This window comes from Caenorhabditis remanei, chromosome X (assembly GCF_010183535.1).
Source record: "Caenorhabditis remanei strain PX506 chromosome X, whole genome shotgun sequence".
In the NCBI taxonomy this organism is placed as follows: domain Eukaryota; kingdom Metazoa; phylum Nematoda; class Chromadorea; order Rhabditida; family Rhabditidae; genus Caenorhabditis; species Caenorhabditis remanei.
In genome coordinates this window covers 5833951-5854668 of record NC_071333.1, presented here as the reverse complement: position 1 = coordinate 5854668, position 20718 = coordinate 5833951, and the positions used below count along the sequence as shown (strand labels likewise).

The 20718-nt window shown below is 37.0% G+C and overlaps 5 protein-coding genes across 5 annotated transcripts; 3 read left to right on the top strand and 2 right to left on the bottom strand.

Moving 5' to 3' along the window:
* Positions 1-333: 333 nt before the first annotated feature.
* Positions 334-5134, top strand: GCK72_023119 (uncharacterized protein; the record flags this gene model as incomplete). Its single annotated transcript, XM_053735245.1, has 7 exons — positions 334-551; positions 604-730; positions 819-968; positions 3475-3683; positions 3874-4118; positions 4170-4288; positions 4337-5134. The coding sequence occupies 7 exons, from the start codon at positions 334-336 to the stop codon at positions 5132-5134; spliced, it is 1866 nt and encodes a 621-aa protein (XP_053578811.1).
* A 2667-nt stretch (positions 5135-7801) lies between these two features.
* On the top strand, positions 7802-8539 carry GCK72_023118 (uncharacterized protein; the record flags this gene model as incomplete). Its single annotated transcript, XM_003103337.2, has 6 exons — positions 7802-7923; positions 7993-8038; positions 8081-8153; positions 8199-8281; positions 8328-8441; positions 8489-8539. The coding sequence occupies 6 exons, from the start codon at positions 7802-7804 to the stop codon at positions 8537-8539; spliced, it is 489 nt and encodes a 162-aa protein (XP_003103385.2).
* A 1103-nt stretch (positions 8540-9642) lies between these two features.
* On the bottom strand, positions 9643-10423 carry GCK72_023117 (uncharacterized protein; the record flags this gene model as incomplete). The annotated part of the gene is made up of 4 exons (XM_003103338.2): positions 9643-9729; positions 9775-9864; positions 9911-10342; positions 10388-10423. 4 exons carry the CDS (start codon positions 10421-10423, stop codon positions 9643-9645), a joined length of 645 nt encoding a protein of 214 aa, XP_003103386.2.
* Positions 10424-12870: 2447 nt separating this feature from the next.
* GCK72_023116 (uncharacterized protein) lies at positions 12871-13361 on the top strand (the record flags this gene model as incomplete). Its single annotated transcript, XM_053735244.1, has 5 exons — positions 12871-12879; positions 12928-13000; positions 13045-13127; positions 13178-13273; positions 13320-13361. The coding sequence occupies 5 exons, from the start codon at positions 12871-12873 to the stop codon at positions 13359-13361; spliced, it is 303 nt and encodes a 100-aa protein (XP_053578810.1).
* A 2003-nt stretch (positions 13362-15364) lies between these two features.
* On the bottom strand, positions 15365-16569 carry GCK72_023115 (uncharacterized protein; the record flags this gene model as incomplete). The annotated part of the gene is made up of 4 exons (XM_053735243.1): positions 15365-15382; positions 15429-15638; positions 15685-16491; positions 16540-16569. The coding sequence occupies 4 exons, from the start codon at positions 16567-16569 to the stop codon at positions 15365-15367; spliced, it is 1065 nt and encodes a 354-aa protein (XP_053578809.1).
* Positions 16570-20718: the final 4149 nt, after the last annotated feature.

The window sequence follows — 20718 nt, the reverse complement described above, 5'->3', positions numbered from 1 at the left end:
TTAACAACTTCTCTCTGCTGGTATTCCACAGAAAGTATAGATCATCAGACTAATTTTTCCCTCAAATCGGCTAATTTAAGTGCAAAAATGTGAACGATTTCTACCCTAATTTCATATTGACTTTCTAAATACAGATTAGTTATCAATGGTTTTATACTAGTATACTGTATCAACAATGAAACTTGTGATGTGTGTCCTTTAGAATGATTATTAAAAAAAAAATAAATGCAGGTAATACATTTCAAACTGTTACTAAAATTTCACTTGTTATTCCTTCCGTCTTCTTTTTTCTTAAAATTTAACTTTTCTTATCTTTACAAAACTTAAGATATCATGCCGAAAAAAACAGGAAAAGATATCAAAGTAGCAAGGGCAGCCAAAGCCGCTAAAGCAGCCAAAGCTGCTGAGACTAACGAAGTTGTCAATGATGATGTTCCAGTCAGAGAAGAAATTGAATATGTTCTTCAACCAATGTGCACAAATGGAGAACCTCTAGTTATCAATTCAAACATGATTCATGTTCCACGGGTTTTAAACAACATTATAAAACAGTAAGTTAGAAGAAACGCTTTCTAACAGTATAGTTTATTTTCACTTTTTCAGAGTTTATGGCAAATCACTGCAAAAACTTTCCATTGGTCCGCCACCTGAGTATTTGACAGACGACCCCAAATCTATGGTCGACTATCTTGATGAATTCTCAAAAGCAATTAAAGAGTACAACCTAACGGTAAGGATGATTAAATTTACATTTCAAATCTGATTCCAGTGATTTTGAATTAATAAGTCAATCACACAGTTAAATCAGCTTATTTCAGCACCGGAAACCATTAAAAATTGCTGCCAGTGAATGGAACCGTCCGAAATGCACATTACCAGTCGCAGAAAAGATCATCGAACAAACCTATGCATTGACGATTCCAAAACCAAAACAACTGAACAAGCATTATGAGACATTCACATCAGAAGTAAGCTTTTTAGAAATGTAGTCAAAAATTGTGGATTCTGGGTTTTACCCATTCGTGAAAACTATAAAAGTATGAAGCATTTTTTGAACTAGCTAACTGATCAGAAAACGTTCCGGGTGCATCTTAAATTTTTGCATTGTTCAATATACTACAGAGTTTTCAAATTCTCTGATACCAAGTACAGTGGTTGTTATCCTAAAAACGTTGGTCGTTTTCAGTAGAAAATGACCAATTTCGCGAGAGTGTCATGGTATCACAGACTGCCCCACGAAGTAAAATTTTGATGGATCGTACAGATCAGAAGTATTTATTATAGAACCTAATTTTTGTGGTTGACAACTTTTTAACGGCACTTACGTATTGAAGAAGTATTTACTCTCTCACATGGACCAACTTCAGTGCAAATTAATACGATTTTTGAGATGATAAAATGCTGGTTTGAGGTTTGGCACAACTCATGAATGTTTTATTCCACGTTTTGATCTTCAGACCATCATCAAGGGACGATTAAATTACATATAATCAAATAGGAGTTAGAACAAAAATTAGAAAAGAATAATAAAAATGAGAGAAGGAAAGTAGGAACAACAAGGAATAAAATTGTTTATGAAATAGGACAACGAGAACATCAGGTAACAATCAATAAGGAGTGCGTAAACCGGATGCATAGGTGTGCGATGTGAAGATAAATGTGGGAAGTTACGGGAGACCGAGATAAATAGAATGGGCCAGGTAGAGGGCAGGAAGATATTTTAATGTGTTAGGATAGGTCTAAAGTTTTTAAGTAACTCACTTTTTAAGTGAAGTCTTCTACCATATCCGTCAGCTCCTCCTTAGTGTTAAAAGACGGGTTAAATATTTTTTGATGTGATACCCTCCAGAATCCTACGGCGCACAGTTTCTCTCTCAAAATCTAGTACTTTTAGGTCAATAGTAAAAAGCTTTCCCTGATGTTTCTCCTTTGAATGTTTTTCCCACGTTCGTTGTAGAAGCATATGATTAACTATCAGGCTTTTCCGCAGCTCTTGTGTGTTCGTTGTATCTTTCTGCTAACGGTCGACCACTTTCTTCAATATAGATTTCTCGACACGAACAGGTAATTTTGTATATAACACCAACGCCTTGCACACGCTCTTTCTACGATCTGGGGACTGACGCTACACTGTCCCCAAACACATCATTGGTCGAAAATACGATTTTTGACCAGGGTGTTTTTGAGTAAGAAACCGTTTAGTCCAACGACTCTTGCTTCCAGGCCCACTTTTTTGAGGGAGCTGCGGACCAAGTTTGAGATTTGCTCCGAGACATATGGGATAGTAATGATAGGGATATTGGAGTGCATTTGTTTAATTCTACGCATGTTGACCTCACGTTGTCTTCGGATAGTAGTATTATATCCTTTTTTGAGCAGGATATTTTCAGCTAGATCCTTGGAGTATTTTACGTTGTCACAAGTCGAATTGGCGGCTGCTGTATTTTCAGTAGTTCTGATGGTATTGATCTTATGTTGTTTGGGCGGCACAAATCAAAACGGATAAGAATATTTTTGTTGGAGGGTTTGCGGTACCATCAAGTGGAGAAGCCGTCATTCCTGTGTCTAACTTCACAGTTAAGGAAAGAGAGCTATTCATTTCTTGATGTTTCTTCCGTGAGACGAATAGTATCTGCTTAACTCTTGAGGCTTCAAAAGACGTCGTCCAGTAGAGTTTGGATTGTGCTATAACTATCATTGTACTGGCGGTACAGCAGTATGGGATGAACATTGGAAGGCGTTTATGTAGATTACAGCTAGTACGGGTGCTAGTCGGCTGCTTTTGGTCAAGTCTCAATTTTAGTTGTAAAAGGTACCTGCAAATTGAAATATATTTATAGGTGATTTAATCGTTTCTTGATGATGGTCTGAGGACTGAAAAATTGAATAAAACATTCATAAATTGTGCATATTTCCACTAATGTAAGATCATCGAAAGAGTAGTACTCTCTCAAACCTTAAAATGAATATAACTCTAGAGAGTGTCCGTACAAAAATATGTCAACTACAAAAATGGAGCACTACTTTTGGTGTGTGGGATTCGTTAAAAATTATATTGATGGGACAATTAGTGATACCTCATATTCTCAAAGTTGGAAATTTTCTACTGGGTACGGTTGAAGTTGTTAGAATTATTGCAAACGCGTCTTGGATTTTTTTGAACAACTATTTTTTCAAACGTCCGGTCATGGAAAAATAGGAACAATTTGTGAAAAGATTTCTTCCACAAAACTTTACATATTATCGAAATAAAAAAGTTCCGACATTTTTCCTCGTCGGTGTTTGCGGACTCAAGCCAAAATTATCAAATTTTGGCTTAAGTCCGCAAACACCAAGGGGGAAAAAATGTCGGAACTTTTTTGTTGCGACAATAATCACCTAGAACACAAAAGAAACGGTATTTTTCGAACATGAATGTTATTGAAAAAAAAAGTTTCCCTTCTAAATAAAAAAAGAATGAAAAACTTATTTCAGGTGTACGGGGAAACGAATCTTCCGCAGATGAGTGCGTTCCTGGACTATTTGAATTTGACTGAAAAGGATGTTGTTGTCGATTTGGGAAGCGGCGTGGGACAATTGGTTTTGTTCACGTCTGCCTACTCCAAGGTTTCGAAAGTAGTCGGAATTGAAATTTCCGACTATCCAGCAGCGTGTGCGAAAAATATGGGACATCAATTCAGAAAGTGAGTATATTTTTAAAATTTGAGACTAAGATGTTATAACATAAGCTTCTTGGATTTCAAAAATTCTAGGATATAGTGAAACCTTGAGAATCATTCGATTCACTTTTCACTTTTAATTGACATTAAAATCTTGAACAAATGATCCCGGTTTTCAAATAAAGTTTGACCTAAGCAACTTGAATGTTTTCAGTTTGATGAGACACTACGGGAAAGAAATTTCTCCATTCGAACTGCACCGAGGAAGTTTCCTAGACGAAACATTCAGAAATCTTATTACCAAGGAGGCCACAGTGATTTTTATAAACAATTTTGCATTTTCGGTTGATCTCATGGCCTCGATTATGAAATTGTTGGAAAATTTGGACAATGGAGTTCGAGTAATTACCTCTAAAAAGTTTGTGGCTAGTTCAAGTACAAGACGGGCACAGGCAGCAGGTACGACAGTTGATACATTTATTTTCAATGTTTATCAACCCTTATTTTCAGATTTTTCATGTCTAATCGAAACAACTGAACTGCCCATTGTTACCTCCGAAGAAGGTAACAATGTGTCATGGACGTCTAAATGTGTTCAATTTTACCTGAATACTGTCGATCTAGAGAAGGTAAGTCAATTAAGTTTTCTTTATTTTATCTAACACCCACTTTTTCAGCCATTCAAAGACCGGATTAAAGCTGAACAAAAAGCAGAAAAAATGAAACAGCAGAGGAAAATGCGTCGAGAAAACAAAGAGAACGGACAAATTGCAACAAGACCGCCCACAAAAGCCGTCAAGCGACGATATCAAACTCAGCCACGTCAGAGACGTTCGAAAAAGATGAAAGTTTCTGTCCCATCGGAGTCGAACGTTTCACAAACTTCAGAGCAACTGCAATTTGCTGAAGTTGCAATGGAAGAAGAACGACTCGACAAACCAGAAGAAGTTGCAGATACCGAAGTTTCGCTACAAAACGAACAGATGACGGGAATAAAGCGAGAAACAGAATCAATACATTCAACAAGCGCTCAGATGGACACAGAAGAAAAAATGACGGAAACTTTGGAAACCCCAATTTTGCTGTCAGAAATTGTTCTGGAGCAAAAAATCGACGTCAATTCTGAAGAGATACCTCTAGGAAATGAAATGGTAGCTACGAATACGTCGATGAATGCGCCAGTGGATGAAATGGCTCTCGAAGAACCCGAAACCCACTTTGATAGAAATAAAGAAGTGAAAGCAGTAGTCGAAAAACTCAAAACTGATGTGGAGAAAAAAGAGAAGGAAGATATGCAAGAACAGATGGAATTGCAGTTAGAAGCTGACCAGGAACATAACAGTGAAATCTCATCTCGAGTGACAACTCCTGACACCGCCACAAGTATTTCCGACATGTCTGAATACGAGCAAGGCATGGCCGCAGACGAGTATATGACTGACATGATGCATCGACAGACAGAAATGGTATATTGAAACGTGTAACAAATAACTAGGATTTTCCAATTCTTATTTTTTACGAAAAGACAATATACTTGATGTAAATGTGAATAATGAGAAAAATTCGAATGTTGTGAACATTTCCCGGTTTGTAGACGTTTCGAATAGTTTGGCGATCTAGGTTCTTGAGAAAAACGTCTTAATTTATATTTTCTTTTCAATAATGTTCTCACTACCTATTATGACCAAGTATAGTCACAGAATCACTTTTTTTCCTTAGAGGATGATGATAGTATTCTAAAATTATTGTTTCCTGAAATCATCGAATGACGAAGAATTCCAAGCAAAGTGCCCGTGATTTTGAATATTTCATTTTAGGAAACAGCAATTTTCAAAAATTATCTATTTTTCCATCTTAATTTGTTACTAAGCCAAATGTCTTATGGGTATTTATTGACCGATCCTTCATTTTTCAAAGTTGTCATTGTATGTTGAAAGTGTTTTTTATTTATTATTATGCAAAATTATGAATAAAGTTTTTAAATTTTTTCGATTTTGTGAAACCATTTCAGACAACACATGGTTTTTTAGTGATTTCACAGTTCAGGATAAAAATTGAATTCTGAAGTGATAATGACAGTGTCCTTTGCAGATTCTCTCAAATTGGTGACATTCAAAAACTTTCTGAATTCAATAGCAACTCGTTCCGTTCTCCGCTTGTGTGAAAAATAAAAAGACAAAGCTTCCCCTGTCCGATGCAACAGGAAGGAGGGTAATATCATTTTTACTGCACGGGAAAAAAAGGGTTTTGTCTCCTTGTCGACTCGCGTTCCCTCTTTTCTGTTTTAGTTCACTTACACATGAATCAGAATCAATTTTTCTGAATTCATGAGTATTATTAATGAATATGCAATTACAGTCATTATGATTTCTGTTGCATTATGTGCATATTCTTTCTATCAACAAAAAATTAGCAGTTATTTCTGGATGTCCGAGTAAGTGCATTGAGGTCTATGTTAATAAGCAATTTTTGCGATGAAGCTGATGAGGAAGCAGAAGTGGAGGAAATCATGTCATTTTTGAGAAAGTATTCAAATCAATAACATACTCATTGAGTTTTTCAGAATGATGTGTGTCCGAATTGCTTGAAACCTGCTAAACACCCAATCATCACCGGTTGCCCCCCATGAATACTGTCGTAAGTATAGATATGTATTTGAAACTGAAATGATCATCAAACGCCAGGTATTGGCTTCCTTAAGCTTTGGACTCTGATGATCAATAGGCGCCCATATATTTTTCTCTCATGCAGTTTTTGTTGGGGAAATGTAAGAATTAGAAGACTGCTCTCATCTCAATTTATTTTTCGTCCAGATTGAAAAGGTGACAGCTGGACCATGCACAGGAGAGGCTTATCAAGAAGAAAAGAAGAAATGCTGGATTTGTCGAGGTTTTTATCGCAACAGCTAACGTGCGTTTATCTCAAACACTTTATCTCTGCATTTATGTTTTTCAGAACCGATATCACTATATTTGAATACAATTTTGGTTTGGAATGAGTCTTGTATAGCAAATGAAAATGTATTTTTAATTGATTGAGCTTGTATCCATTTTAATTCTATGATAATTTTAAAATAATAATGAATACGGTTTTGTTAAATCAAAAAATTCTCCTGAAAATGGAATTGAACGATTTCAACGAGTAGTATTTTCATTTAGTTTTTCACATTAACTTCCTTATTTTCAATTTGAAAAAAAAAATGAAAAAATATTTGAAAATGTCCCATTCCATACTATACTGTGCTGTACCATACTGTGTTGAACTGCAATCAATAGGTATCCTAACGGTTGTTAGAGGATTTAAAATTGTAAAATTTGGAGACCGTTTGCGGAAGACAGAGCAGGGCGAATTTCATGTTTACCTTTGTACCACGTGAGTTTCTGGAAGTTTTTTGGATGGAAAAACTACTGAAAAAGTAAATGATTCGTCTACTCCAAAGTTTCTCGTTTATCTCACTGCTTGGAAATGAAAACCGGTAAAATCTAGGAAGAAATGTTTTATCAACCTGGCTTCGGGCACCGCTAAGAATGGTTGGAGAGAGCCAACATCATTTGCAAATGACGTCGTTCGACAAAGGTATCATCCATTTTGAAAGTTTGATATTTCATTCGTAACAGTGGTACTCGTAAAATTTCGAAAATGAAAACTGAATCTTAAAAAAACTAGTGAACGAAGTATCAAATAATATCATTGACCTTTCTGAGATCGCTTTCGGATTTTGGCAAATAGGGAAAATCACAATTCTCAAGATGCTTGTAGGATTTTCTTGCGGTAATTTTTGAAGCAAAAACTAGACAATATTTCTCTAATTTAGAACCTTAGTCAAAATACTCAAACTATCAGTCATAATCCAGTTTCTTCAGTTTGGATTTTCATAATCAAGATCTTATCAACACCTGCTTGGTAAGATTGCGTACCCCAATATATAAAAGAGCAATCCACATTCATATTCTTCATTGTACATACAATACAAATATTGCATATATGATAGCTGATTGTCTGAGTCTCCGTTAACAGAGTTATGTCTATGCACATAAAATTTCCATACGGGTTCTCCTTCTGGGAAACATTTCATTCTTCTTTCTCTTTTCCTTCCAGTCACCCCGTTTTATTCCACGCGTCTTCAAATCGATTTTTCAGCGATGCCCGAATCTACTTCAGGGGAATGGTCAGCAGGCTTGCACGCTGTAACTTTAGTGTTTGTGTGTTGCAGCATCTCATACATCTGGTTCAGCGGATTTCTTGGAAATATTTGGAAAGGAATGTAAGTGTCGAATTTTGTATATGAATTAAAATTGGAATTCGTAGTAGTTCGAATGAGATGAATTTTCAGCCAGCTTTACTTGGACGACATCGCCCTCCAAACTGCTACACCATATGTAAACGAACTTGTCTGAACTGCAAAGAAATTATCTTTGCAGAACTCCGAATGTCCAATTTGTGCCGATCCCTGTGAGCATCCAATCATGATCGATTGTAAACACCAGTACTGCAGTGAGTGTTTGATTCTTCCGTTTTCAAACCCAATTCATTTCTCAGAACGCTGCTTGGTTGACATGTGGGATCACTCAAAAAGTATCAATCGCTCTGCAATGGTGAAATGCTGTATTTGTAGACAACAGGTAATTTCCACTAAGGCAAAACAGAGTAAACCATACTTATATTCAGATCAAAAACCTTGTCTCCGGACCATGTACCAATACAGTTCAACACCCGAGTCAATGTATGGATTGTGGACTCCGTCATCAATCAGTCGAACAATACAAAGAATGCATCATACACGTGAGTTTGTTTTTTTTTATTGTCAAATAGTTATTTCGGAATTTCAGGCCAACTACACAGCTGCAAGACTTGCAAGAAACAAAACAATGATTTTCTGAACCTTCAAAAACCTAGCCTAGTAAGTTTAATATATTCATCTATCCCCCTCTAAATGTTTCTTTTTAGGTCCGTCTTCCAACTGTCACCACAACAATACAAAGTTTTCAATAATTTCATTGGGGATCAACAGCATCAAACTTGAAGTTTAAATTTAAAATAGAAAACTGTTTTTTTTTCAATAAACCTTCGTATTTGAGAGTTTCGTGCTGTTCTATGGCAAATATTCTAAGTTTGAGAGCTTGTTAATACTTACTCGAATCTGTGAAAAGTAGACGATATTAATATATATCGATTCCGAAAACACCTCAAATATTTAAAATTTTCAAATAAATAGTGCATGGCAAGTTTTCAACATTATGTCAGTTTCGTTTCTAATGAAACTATCTACAGCATTTAGTTCATCTTCCCGTACGGTGTTGCAAATGCGCTCTATTGTGCATTCTGCGACAGATGAGAGGAAGGCACCGTTCAAACATGCCCACCTCTATCCTTTCACCTCATCTTTGCACGTCTAAATCAATAAGCAAAAAGAGCACGAGCAATAGCACTAGTGGCACTGAACATATATTCAAACGATTTCGATGGAACGGAGCTGAAGAAATATAAAAGGTGGGATTTTGAAATTTGGTTTTTATTTAGTTCTAACGAATTGGTTAAACTAATTTAGGAGATTCATACAAAAAGTGTGGAATCAAATAGTTTATGTTAATACGATCTATTCAAGCTCCAATTTACAGATTTCACTTGTGTCTAAACGAGCGCTCACTGGATGAAATGCTTCAGATTTTGAAGAAAAAAAGACAAATGAAACCGTTATAGACAAGTACGGGATCTGCATGAAGAGTCGAGAACGAGAGATGAGTCTTTATTCAAATTTTTCAAAAAACAAAGCGTATTGTGAATAAATTGTGAAAAAGTGGTGAAGTATGGTCTATCATGATTTATACTCACAGTGTGATAATTGTGGGGCAAATAAGCTGAATAACGATAATTGAAATCACAATTCAAAAAAGGAAATGATAAATTTTCGTAAGACAGTGAACAGAAAAGAAATTAGGAAAGTGACAGTAAGAGTGAAAGCGTTAGTGCAAAACAAGAAGCACTACTTTTTGATTTTTCCGAAAACGCTTGCCCAAAATCTTTTTTTCGTTTCGTTTTTCTCAGCCTCACGTTCAACCTGATATTCGACCTGAAATCATCAGATATTCTAGTGAACTATTTAGTAGTAAATTACCGTTTCAACACTGGATCCAATGAAAACTGGCTGTGCAGACAACGGCGGAGAAACGTTCAACTTCTTTACACCAGCGAAACGCAATCCTTTCTGATTTCAAAAATTTCGATTTCACTCTCTTTTGAGAATAAGCTACCTGGAAAATGTTCGACGACTTCTCGAATTGTTTTTTGGCTCCCTCCACATCGATTTGCGTTCCGATAGATTTTTCTTTGACTTCTCGAAGTTTGACCATTTGGTTATACATAGTTTTCCAATCTTTCGGGTTGTCGTTTTTCAATTCGATGCTGGATGATCTCCGAGAACTGATTGAAATCAGTGATGGAGGGAACGTGATGTCTTCTTTCTCAGCTTTAATTCCATACTTTTTGAGGATGTTGATAAGATCGACCTCTCCATATTTGACAAGAATATTTCTCAAATACTTCTCAGTTTCAATCAGTTCTCCTATCGACATAGATAGTGGTGTCAAGGACAACTGGAATGGAGACATCGGCATTTCCTTTGAGGGAGACAATGATGGCACATCCATGACAGATGAAAAAGTCGCTGAGTGATGTTTCTCATCCTGAAATAGTTTATCGGCGGTTCTTATTTGAATTAAATAACTCACAGCATCTTTTGGCTGATCTCGTGGGATAAAATCCATGGCAGTGCGAAAAAATAATAGTGATGATAATGTACAGATTAAATTACGTAGATGCGAGAAAGTGGGGCCGTGTGATGCTTGGTCCCAAGTTTGTACTGAAAAAGTACATACATAATTAATTTATAAGACATTGAGCTCAATAATTTAAGAAAAACAGCTCCCTACTATGCGGTGACAATATCCATAAAGTTAAAAGAGAAAACAACATAAAAATTTCCTTTTTTCAAAACGTAGAAATGAGTCACCATCAAATGTGTTCAAAATTTTCAGTTATCAGCCAATTAAGAATTTCAGGTAAAATATCATGATCGACTGAAACAACTATTTCTTGACTCAACTAATACAGTGAGAACTGAAATCAAGTTACCTGCTGAAATCAAAGGAAGCTCAAAGGTAAGTGTTTTCGAACTGTTTTGTGGGCCAATATTGAGTGATTCGACTCATTAGAAACAATTGAATTAGATCTAAAACACATCTAAAAACAAGTAAAACGGAGCAGACTGGCCATAAGAGAGTCAGATTAGTGAAAGAAATGAAACTTTTCAAAAAAATGAGAACGAAGAGAACAAAAATGAAACAATGACAACAGAGACTGAGATCAACATGACAACCGAGACAAAGAGAGTAGAGAATCAGAGATGCAGATTTCGTATTCTAGTAAACATCTGAAAATACAATAAATGAGTCATCCGGTAGATATTCTAGAATATTCCATGAAAAATTATATTATTTTTCCAGATTGACAACGGAAAATACATAAAACAATCGTATCTAAAGTACAGGACGAGATGAATCGACCTGCGAGACTCGGGGATTACTGTATCTTGAGAAACACTAATGAAACAGAATAAAAACATCAATGATCAAAATATGTTGGTGTTGAAAGCAACATTTTCTTTTCGAAATGAGCAAATCGGATTCGCTTCGCCAATGATGTTCTTCTTGCACACAATTTCGGCCAGCTGCAAAACAGGTGAGGATGTTGAAGTTGCCGTTTTTCATTTGTTTTTTCTCTTTTTAGAACATAATTCTGCTATTTCCGACAAAATTTGAACCGAATACCTAAAACAAGAGAATGCCGCCAACAAGAAGAGATCAATCAGGACAAACCAGAATATTACTAACATAGAGAAGACTTTGGAGACGCGGTTTTCGACCGATCTATAAATTTGGTACTTTCAACTACGAGGAGTCCATTTCAGACATCGAAACCGGCTGAATGTCTCTGCGTGCCGAGTTATGAGCTCTGAAAGCTTTTTCACATAGAATTCCAAATCGGACGTGTATACGCCAGCGCTTCCATATGTGTTCTTCAGCGGTTCACCCGTGTTCGTACGGTAGAAAAATGAAAACAACTGCGCGTATACGTTTTGCCGATTTGGTATTTCTTGTGAAAAAGCTTAAACACATGAAACTATTGAGTGCTCATAACTTGGGTCGCAGAAACATTCAGCCGGTTTCGATGGATGACAAGGACTCCCTGTAATCGAAAGTACCTATAAACAAACTTATAGATCGTTTGAAAATTGCTTCTCCATAGACTTCGCTTGTAAGAAATAGTCCAATCAAGAATATATTTCAAAAAACACGATAGAGGCGAAAGAACTTTAGTGACAATCATGTAATCCTCCAATTCATTTTATATGTTTGTCGTATGCGAGAACCCAAAACTTCTGTTATGGACTTCGGTTCCGGAAAAGTAAGTTTTCGCAACTGCCGAACGTAGGATTTTATTCTCTACATGTTTTCAAACTTGACAACAGTAAAAACTTCAAGTATAGTTTGTAGAAATGGATAGGTTTTGAAGTGAAAGTACCTGAAAAGATATTGTTCTCATATTGCAAAAAAAAATACAATTTTCAGGAAAATTTGCGTCTCACATACTCAACGGGCTGCTGAGCGGTTAGTTCATATTTCAAAACTACACGGTACTCTCCGCTTAGCGTACTTTCTTTCAGGTACGCTGACAAACACCTCAAAAAGATCGCAAAGAAATCAGTGATTTGTGGAAGAGTCGTCAGTTCCAAGAACACCTATTGGAAAATTTATGGATAAAACCTGCTCTCCTTCCAACTCCACTCTGTAAAGTTACGTTTTCCTGAAGTTTTCTATACACATAAGTATTTGAAAACCACGATATGTTAATTCTAGCCAATAAAATCTCTTCCAAGTGTTTCCTTCTAAACGGCTCAATGGGTCTCTCCATTCTCTTCTCCATTCGGCCAGGTTGGAATAACACGTCTCGAAATCGGCGCAATCAGCAATGATTTACTTCCTGTCATCAATCTGGATTACTGTACAACTAAGCTGTCTGTTGGTTCTTTTTTTATGGCACGAGGTGAAGCAAAAACTACACCAAAGTTGAGTTTGAGAAGCAATCAGAAACATTATTAAAAATACTGATTTTCAGAATTTTGAGCTGTGAGCAGGCAGACGTCAAAGAACTCATGGCAAGAGTGAGAAGTGCTTGAAGAAATCTCAAGAAAATTGTTCATGTTTTTTAGAACGAGAACTGCCCAATCTGCCTAGATCGTTGTAATCATCCCATAATCGCCAATTGTGGTCATCAATACTGCCGTGAGTTACTCTGTTTTTTCATCCAATTTTTAGCTCAATTTCAGAATCATGCTTCTACGATTTGTATATCTTCACTGGAAAAGTTCAAATGTATCCTATTGTTCCTTGTTCTCTTTGTTTGCGAAAAGTAAGTAATTATTATCAGACAAATATCCAGACTTAAAATCATTACTTCAGATTTACTTTGTCACTGGTGACCAACCTATCGAAAATTGTCGTCGTTGTCATCTGAGAGATGAAATTGTTGAAATTCACAACGTCATGGTTTCCTATGTAAGATAAACCGAGTCAAGCATATTCAAAGTCAAAACGTTTTCAGTATCGATTGAGAATTGCACAGCTGGAAATCGTTCTGGGATAGGAAAAAAAACTAGAATCGATCTTCTGGTGGGCAGTTTGATGGAAAGTGTCCAGTGGTCAAGATATACTGTCTGCGGTTTTAACTCCAATTCCCAACAATATCTCATAATTTATATTCATTCTCATAATTTATATTCTTTTTTAGTTTCCCTCCATGATATTTTTGCAGCAACCTCAACCATGTTCATGATCAATGAATGCATATTCCGAACTATAATACTCAATTGAATGGTTTCTTCAGCTCTTGAGCTCATTTTTTTGATAAAGTGTTTTTTTTTATACAGAAGACGATATCAAAGAAGTAACACCTGAATTTTAGATGTACTAAAAACATAAAATAAACTTTTAGTCTCGAACATAGTAAACATAGTAAATGCAAAAACAACGGGATGCGTAATTTGATTGACGCAGTTCTTCCGTCAGTCATTACTGTTCTCAACAATCAAAAGACATATCGCAACTGAAACTATTGTTCACATTCTGAAATTAATCCAATTTCACCGAAAATCCTGAAAAATTTTTTTCTATTATTTACACAATTGAATAATTGTTCTACTAACTCCAAATCTTTCTCTTCTTCAAAATTCGTTTCTTCAGCTCCGATTGATACTTCCCAGGACGATACAAGTGCGCTCTACTGCGAGATTTTCAAAGAAGAGGAAACGAGACCGTTTGAAACGTGATACCTCCATTCTGTCTCTTCTTATTTCTACGCCTACACAAAAATGGTTTTATTATTAGTTTGCTTCGTACTATCGGTAAATGTCTTCAGCTGCAAGATCAACTGAAAAACCAAAGTCGAATACTGTAAGTCAACTATTATCTCCCTTTTTCATATCGGTACTAGAAACTTTAGTAAGTGGACAAAGATTTGGCGTGAATTGAATAGTTATTTTGGAGTTGTAACATAACTTTTCAAGAGAAGATGACACTGTAAACCAAAACATTCCCTAAACATACAAATTTTATGTCTCCAATCAATTTTTTTCAGAATCCACTTCGTTTGGGATACGGCTGACCTTTTCTTTAGTGCAAAACTCCGAGTTCTTTACAAGGCCTCAAAAAGAAAACTTAGAAAGACTCATCAAACTGCCCGGTTCAACCGCAATGATCAGAGCGACAGCAACAACTGATTGTACACAAACTTGAAGATTCTATCTGGCTCTAAAAGTGATTGGGAACATCTCATCATGCTCAGGTCTCGTAATCGCCGTCTCCTACTGTCTCCCCACTTCATCCCAATCAAAAAATCCCAAGTACACTCCCCTCTTCGTCTGGCTAACAAACTCCCAGCTGATAAAATCTATGATTCAGCCAGAATTTACTTATTTTGATTTCAAAAAATGTTTTCTCCGTCACCAACCTTTTTCCCTTCTTGCTTGCTGGATATCCTTCGAACGTCTCAACCAAGTCATCAGCTACTTCACTCTCCGCATTGGTTGACGAATATCCGCTGAGAAGTCTTCATACGCCATTTCAAACCATTTGCTATATATTCAACTCAGCAATATTCTGTCGTATGTTTCGTTGACAGAGTAATCATTCCACATCAATCCACATGTCTAAAGTTCAGGTCTCCAATTAGTTCCAATCTTCACGATTTCACGAGAAACTGTATACTGGAAACGTCAATCTGGAAAAATGTTTTGGAGTCCATTTCCAAACCAGCAATACGAAATAATAGTAGAAAACATCTATTCCCAAAGTAAGTATTTATTAAGAAAAGGACTGAATTTTTTAAAAATCATTAAAAACGGGGGGTGAATAGACGGGGAACTTAAGTAAAAAAAAAGGAGAAAAAGGAAGTGAGAAGAAGAATAATTTTGAAGAATTTGGGATATTTTTTCAGCTTACATACATTTTTTACGGGGATTTGGAAGAGACTTTGGGGGAGGGGAAAAATGAGACAAAACATTGGGATAAAGAAGGAACGGTGATGTAATGTAGTTGTAGAACTGCTGAAGTTGTAAAACAGGTGATCACCGTCCGTGCGTTTGAAGTCTTCTATTTGCGATGGAGTATCTAAAAAATGTAAATTTTTGCAGGTAAACAAAAACAAATAACCGACCTTGGAAACAGAAGATGGAGTAGAGGACAACGGTGGCGGCGGGAGCTGGCCTGAGGTTTTAGCCTCAGCGTATTGCATACGACGGTACGACGCAGCAGAAATTGCAGCCGTTGAACTGACGCTTGCCGAACTGACGGCAGTCGAACCGATGGCAGTCGAACTGTCGGGAGTCGAATTGCTGGCTGCAATTTGACGGCGTGGACGATAAGTCTGAATCAAGGTGTTCTAAAATGTTGTTTATTTCAGATATGGTTACCTGAGAGCTCGTCGCCGAAGAAGTTTCGAACTTCTTTCTGGCGAAATGGAACCCTTCTAATCTTCGAACGGACGGCTTGCGGCTAATGGAGCGAACAAGTTTTGAGGATTCCTTTCTATGAAGTCCTGCGCTTGGCGTTTTTTGAGCTTCGAAATTGTCCCGAGCATCCAAGAGCGAGGAATTTGAAGCTTTCTTTGAGCGAGCAGGTTTGAGAAGGCTAACCACAGGAGTATCCAACAGAGAGCCGTCGACCACAGCGGTTTCGAGCTGCTTTTGGTCAGATTGAGATGACTGGAGAGAAATTTGCGGCGACTCCTCCACCGAACCGATCTCGATGTTAACAACCCTTGGGGCTGATGAAAGTTGAGGCTTCTTAGTTTTGAGCTTCATCGCCAACTCCGACATAAAATGCATCTTCTCGACATTGTTTTGGTCTTGCGATTTCCTTCCCTTTTGCTTCCAGTTGGATACAATAGCAATTGGAATGGGTGGTGGTGGTGGTGGAGGAGGCGGAGCAGTCATCGACATCGGTGGGATGGTCTGATCAGCTGGAACTGGCGGTGGCGATGGCACAGGTGGTGGCAATGGCACATGCGTGACTCCGACATCCTTCTTCACATTCAATCCAAGCTCACAGAGAAGGGAGATGAACTCTTCTTCCTCGATCATCTCCATGAGGCTTTTCAACATTTTCTTTGCGACCTCTCTTTCGGCTTTCGTTGAGGAGATTGAGGATGGAGTGGGTGTTGGTGGCGACGAGACCCGTGAGGTAGGCCATGGAGAAGAGAGTGGAGTGGATGACGGACCCTGAAAAATCCTTTCTCTAGTGATCAAAACATTTACTGTTAAACTCACATCTTTGCTCAGCGGAGAGATGGGGACCATTGCAGTAGGTAGTGTAGGGAAACGGTTCCCAGTTTGTGCTAGAATAAGTAATAGATTTGATGGAAAAAAATTTGGGAGAAGTTCCAGACAGCAAGCTAAAATATTAGGTTGTCCCATAAGTTTTCGAACATTATTGAAATCAAATTTGTTCAAAGCCAGAATATTACAAAAATCAAACATAGTGACCACCTTTATCCACTACTGTTTGCCATTTAGTAGGTAGAGATTCAGTATCTTTCTGTACGGAGGGTGGGCAGTGTGATCTTGCGTTGTCATGGAGGTAGTGGACTCTGTGACCGTGTAGAGGGGAGGTGTTCAGTTTGGACTTCACCTTTTGTAATTGAGAAGAATAGTAGTCGGCGGTGATAGTTTTTCCCTCCGGAAGCAGTTCCCAATAAAGCACTCCATGAACAGACCACCAGACGGAGAGCAATATTTTCTTAGGGTGTAACTCCTGTTTGACGACATCCTCTGGCTGTTTATCAGCATCAACCCACTGGGCTCTCCTGTGGTGGTTTTCGTATAAGACCCACTTCTCGTCCGACATAACCAAATGATCCAGCCAGTTGAAATTAGGATGGAGGGTTAGAAGTTGCAGTGACATGTCCACTTGGCACTCAAGGTCAAAGTTAGACAATTTGTGTGGTATCCATCTTCCCTTTTTTTTAACTTGCCAAGAGCTCCCAGTCATCTTTTTACCGCCGAGTGAGTAGAGCCCATTACTGTTGCCAGTTCACGAATGGATTGAAGTGGGTCACTTTCCACTACCTCCCGTAACTTGTCAAAGTCGAACTCCACTGGTCTTCCAGAACTTGCTTCTTCGGTCAAAGAAAAATTATTAATTTTGACACGATGGACCCAACGGCTAATTGTCTGCCGTTGAGGGGCATTATCCTTTTAAACTTCAACCATATGTTCTTTAATCTCAGTGATCTTGAAGTTAGATAGAAACAAAAATAAAATCACATGACGAATATGAAGTCGGTCGGGGACAAGGATTGGTGCCGCGTTCATTGAGAGAAGGCCGCCAGAAGAAATGAATGTTATAGTCAATACACCCGACGTCTTATATAATGGAACACATGCACTGTTTGGCTTGATTCTTGCTCTCTGTCCTATAGCAAATTAACAAAACTATGTTCGAAAACTTTTGGGACAACCTAATAGAAGCATATTGTATTAGTTGACTAATGTTCAAACGAAATAATTCATACACGAGAATTTGCTAGATATACACAAAAATAACGGTCCTGATTTTGAGAATGAGTCATCAGCACGTTCTAGAATATTCTTTTACCATTTTCAGGTCAAACGAATCTGGGACATAATTTCTTTAACAAGGATGGAACGAAGCGAAACAGGTGCAGGATCTGCAGAAGCTCAGCGATGTTTCTAGTAAGTATTCATTGAAAAAGCTTAGAAAAGTCAACGCTATTCCGTTAGTGCAGCTACTCCTAGGAGAAGAACGTCTCATAGTTTTACGTTTGATGAGTATGCTTCTTAGAAAGTCTGGGAATAAGAAAAAATTTGGTCAGAAAACAAAAAGGAATACAACTGTTAGGTCACCTCAAAAAAATAACGAGAGAAATGTGGTAAACGATTGAGAATGAAGCGGTGAACGACTGAACTGACATGAGAAAAAGAGGGCGGGGCTAACTGTGGCGGAAAGAGAGGAGATGTTTGTGCAAATGTGTGGACGTTTGCATATGTTCGAGGAGACGGTAATGATTCATGTGAAGGGCTTCCAGAATGATCCAAGGAATCGATTAAAACGTTTTTGGTTTTCTTTTCAGACTCAATCAATCAAAGCTCTTCAAAAGTGAACGGATTGAAAAAAGATTTGCCGATAATGACGAGAAGAGAACAGGCGACAACAGATGAATTCCAGAATTTCTGAACTGTTTTCAGCTAATGTAAGTATTTTTTCCCAGAAAATGAAACAATAAAGCTAGAATGCTCCCCTCCATTTTCACAAAAACCATATAAAAAAACTTTTTTTTAATCTGAGAACAGTTTTTTGAAAGAGAAATTCAGCGAAGAAACAAACTGAAACTGAATTTCGAGAGCTATGAGTGATTGTGAGATGTGACAATACTTCTGTAGTTAATTTTAACTCACGTTCCTCAATGTTGATGCGTAGAAGAAATTCGAGAAAATGAAATGAGAACCGATATAAGATTGGTAGTTAGGAAAAAAGTATCAAACATTTAGCGATTTCTTTTTTAAATAAATTATAGCAAGATATAATTTCAAAAAGTTGAGAAATCATTGAGTTGCGACAGAAGCGTAAAGCAGATGAAACAGAGAAAGTATTTCCTGAATCCTCCGGGTGTAAAACTAGTTCAGTAACGGCAAAATGGTATTTTCTGAAACGATATTTTTTTCACAGATCAGAAACACTCGTATGAATTATTTTTCTGACACCCTGAGAGCTTTGTTTGAACATTTCCTGTGTTAAACGGATCAATTTACACTCCTGCGCCGTCTCATTTCGCATTTCAGCTTGACATATTAGGAATAAAAACTTTCTCCTTTTTTTCGCTGAGTTTTTGCGATACTGGGACCTACTTTTTCAACGAAAAATTCACCTTCTGTGATGCTAATCAGATACTGACAGATTTTGGAAGCAATCTATGAACATTTGATCCTACTAGAGAAGCTTTCTGTAGGAAAAAAGCTGTTGGGGGCAGGAGACTTTAGTATTTTACTCATCATGCTTTGTCAACTTCTCAAATAGGCAACGAGATACTGTTGTAATTATAAGCTCTTTTTCTAGCATCGGCATTTTCAGGCGGTATTGTATCTACAATGCTTTGTGGTAAAAGCTGTCAAGAGGTTTTGTTTTTGAACATGTTTTCTTCCCCAGAAATATCACTGTAAACCATTTTTCCCAGCCTCGACCACTCAGAAATTTTTAATTTTAAATAGTTCAAGACATGTGAGTTCGTTTTAGCCATATCAATATTTCCGTTGACAAGGTCCACAAGTCTATCCAAACCATTCAATTTCGTTTTTTGTAATGCAGTGACCTACTGGGGTTGATTTGTAAGACTTTCTTAATGTTTCGGCTGCGCAAATAGACAGGGAAGTCCAAGAGGGCATTCTTGCGCACCCTTTTTGTTGGTCCTTGACGAAAACTGCCAAAAAGAACTAGTTTTATATAATACAAATCTACAAGGCTGTAGAATTTTTCAGACTGGTTCAGCTCGAATCGTTTTCTAGAATTTGCTAAAATTTGAAGGAAATTGGTGAGAAAATATTTTTTTGCGGCGAAATTTAAACACGCTTTTTGAGAACAAAATATAGGACGAAAATAATTTTTTATGGTCGATTTTATTGAAAATTTGAAAATAAGGAGTTTAGTATCCGAAAATCGCAAATTTCAAAATAAAAAGAATTTTTTTGAGTTTGAAGCAAGTTACTGTACGAAAAGAAAGATCAAATTTTTAAAGCAATTTTCAATGTTTCTGAAAGACTTTTCATGAAAAAAAGTATTTTCATAAATATCACAATGTCCTGAATTAAAATCATTGCAACATCAAGTTGATTGAAAGTTTAATCTTATTGAGAAACTGTAACAATCTGAAAACGGTGAATTAGACGTTGTCTTGTGAACAATTTATTTGAAAACATTTTACAAACGAAAAGATTGATTCAGCAATTTATTATTAAGTGACCGTCTGAAATTTTATTAGTCTCCTGCAGTAGCCGGAATTTCCTGTAGACGACCATCTAAAAGCCAACAATATTTAGTGCAAGCAAATCCATTTTATCCCCGTGTCATGTTATATTTTGTCTTCATGACGAAGATTCATGGAAACTGTGTGAATTGAAACGAATACATTATTCATTACGATTCAAATTTCATATGATATTTCTTCCATTTACTGTTTTGTAATCATTGCTTTATCAGAGATGATTAGCATTTACTAAGCTCTTTGGTTCCTTCCAACTGTTCATTTCCGGATGGAAGATATCTTTTGAACTGAAATCGAAGATTTTCTGCTGCACACTATTTTTCAATACTGCCATATCAACTTGCTCAATATGCACAGCACATCTCTTAGATATTTGTAGCCCTGAAATGTTTCTAGACTGTCTTTTTTGATTTCAAATTGTGCATTTTATTGCTAAACCCCTGAATATTTC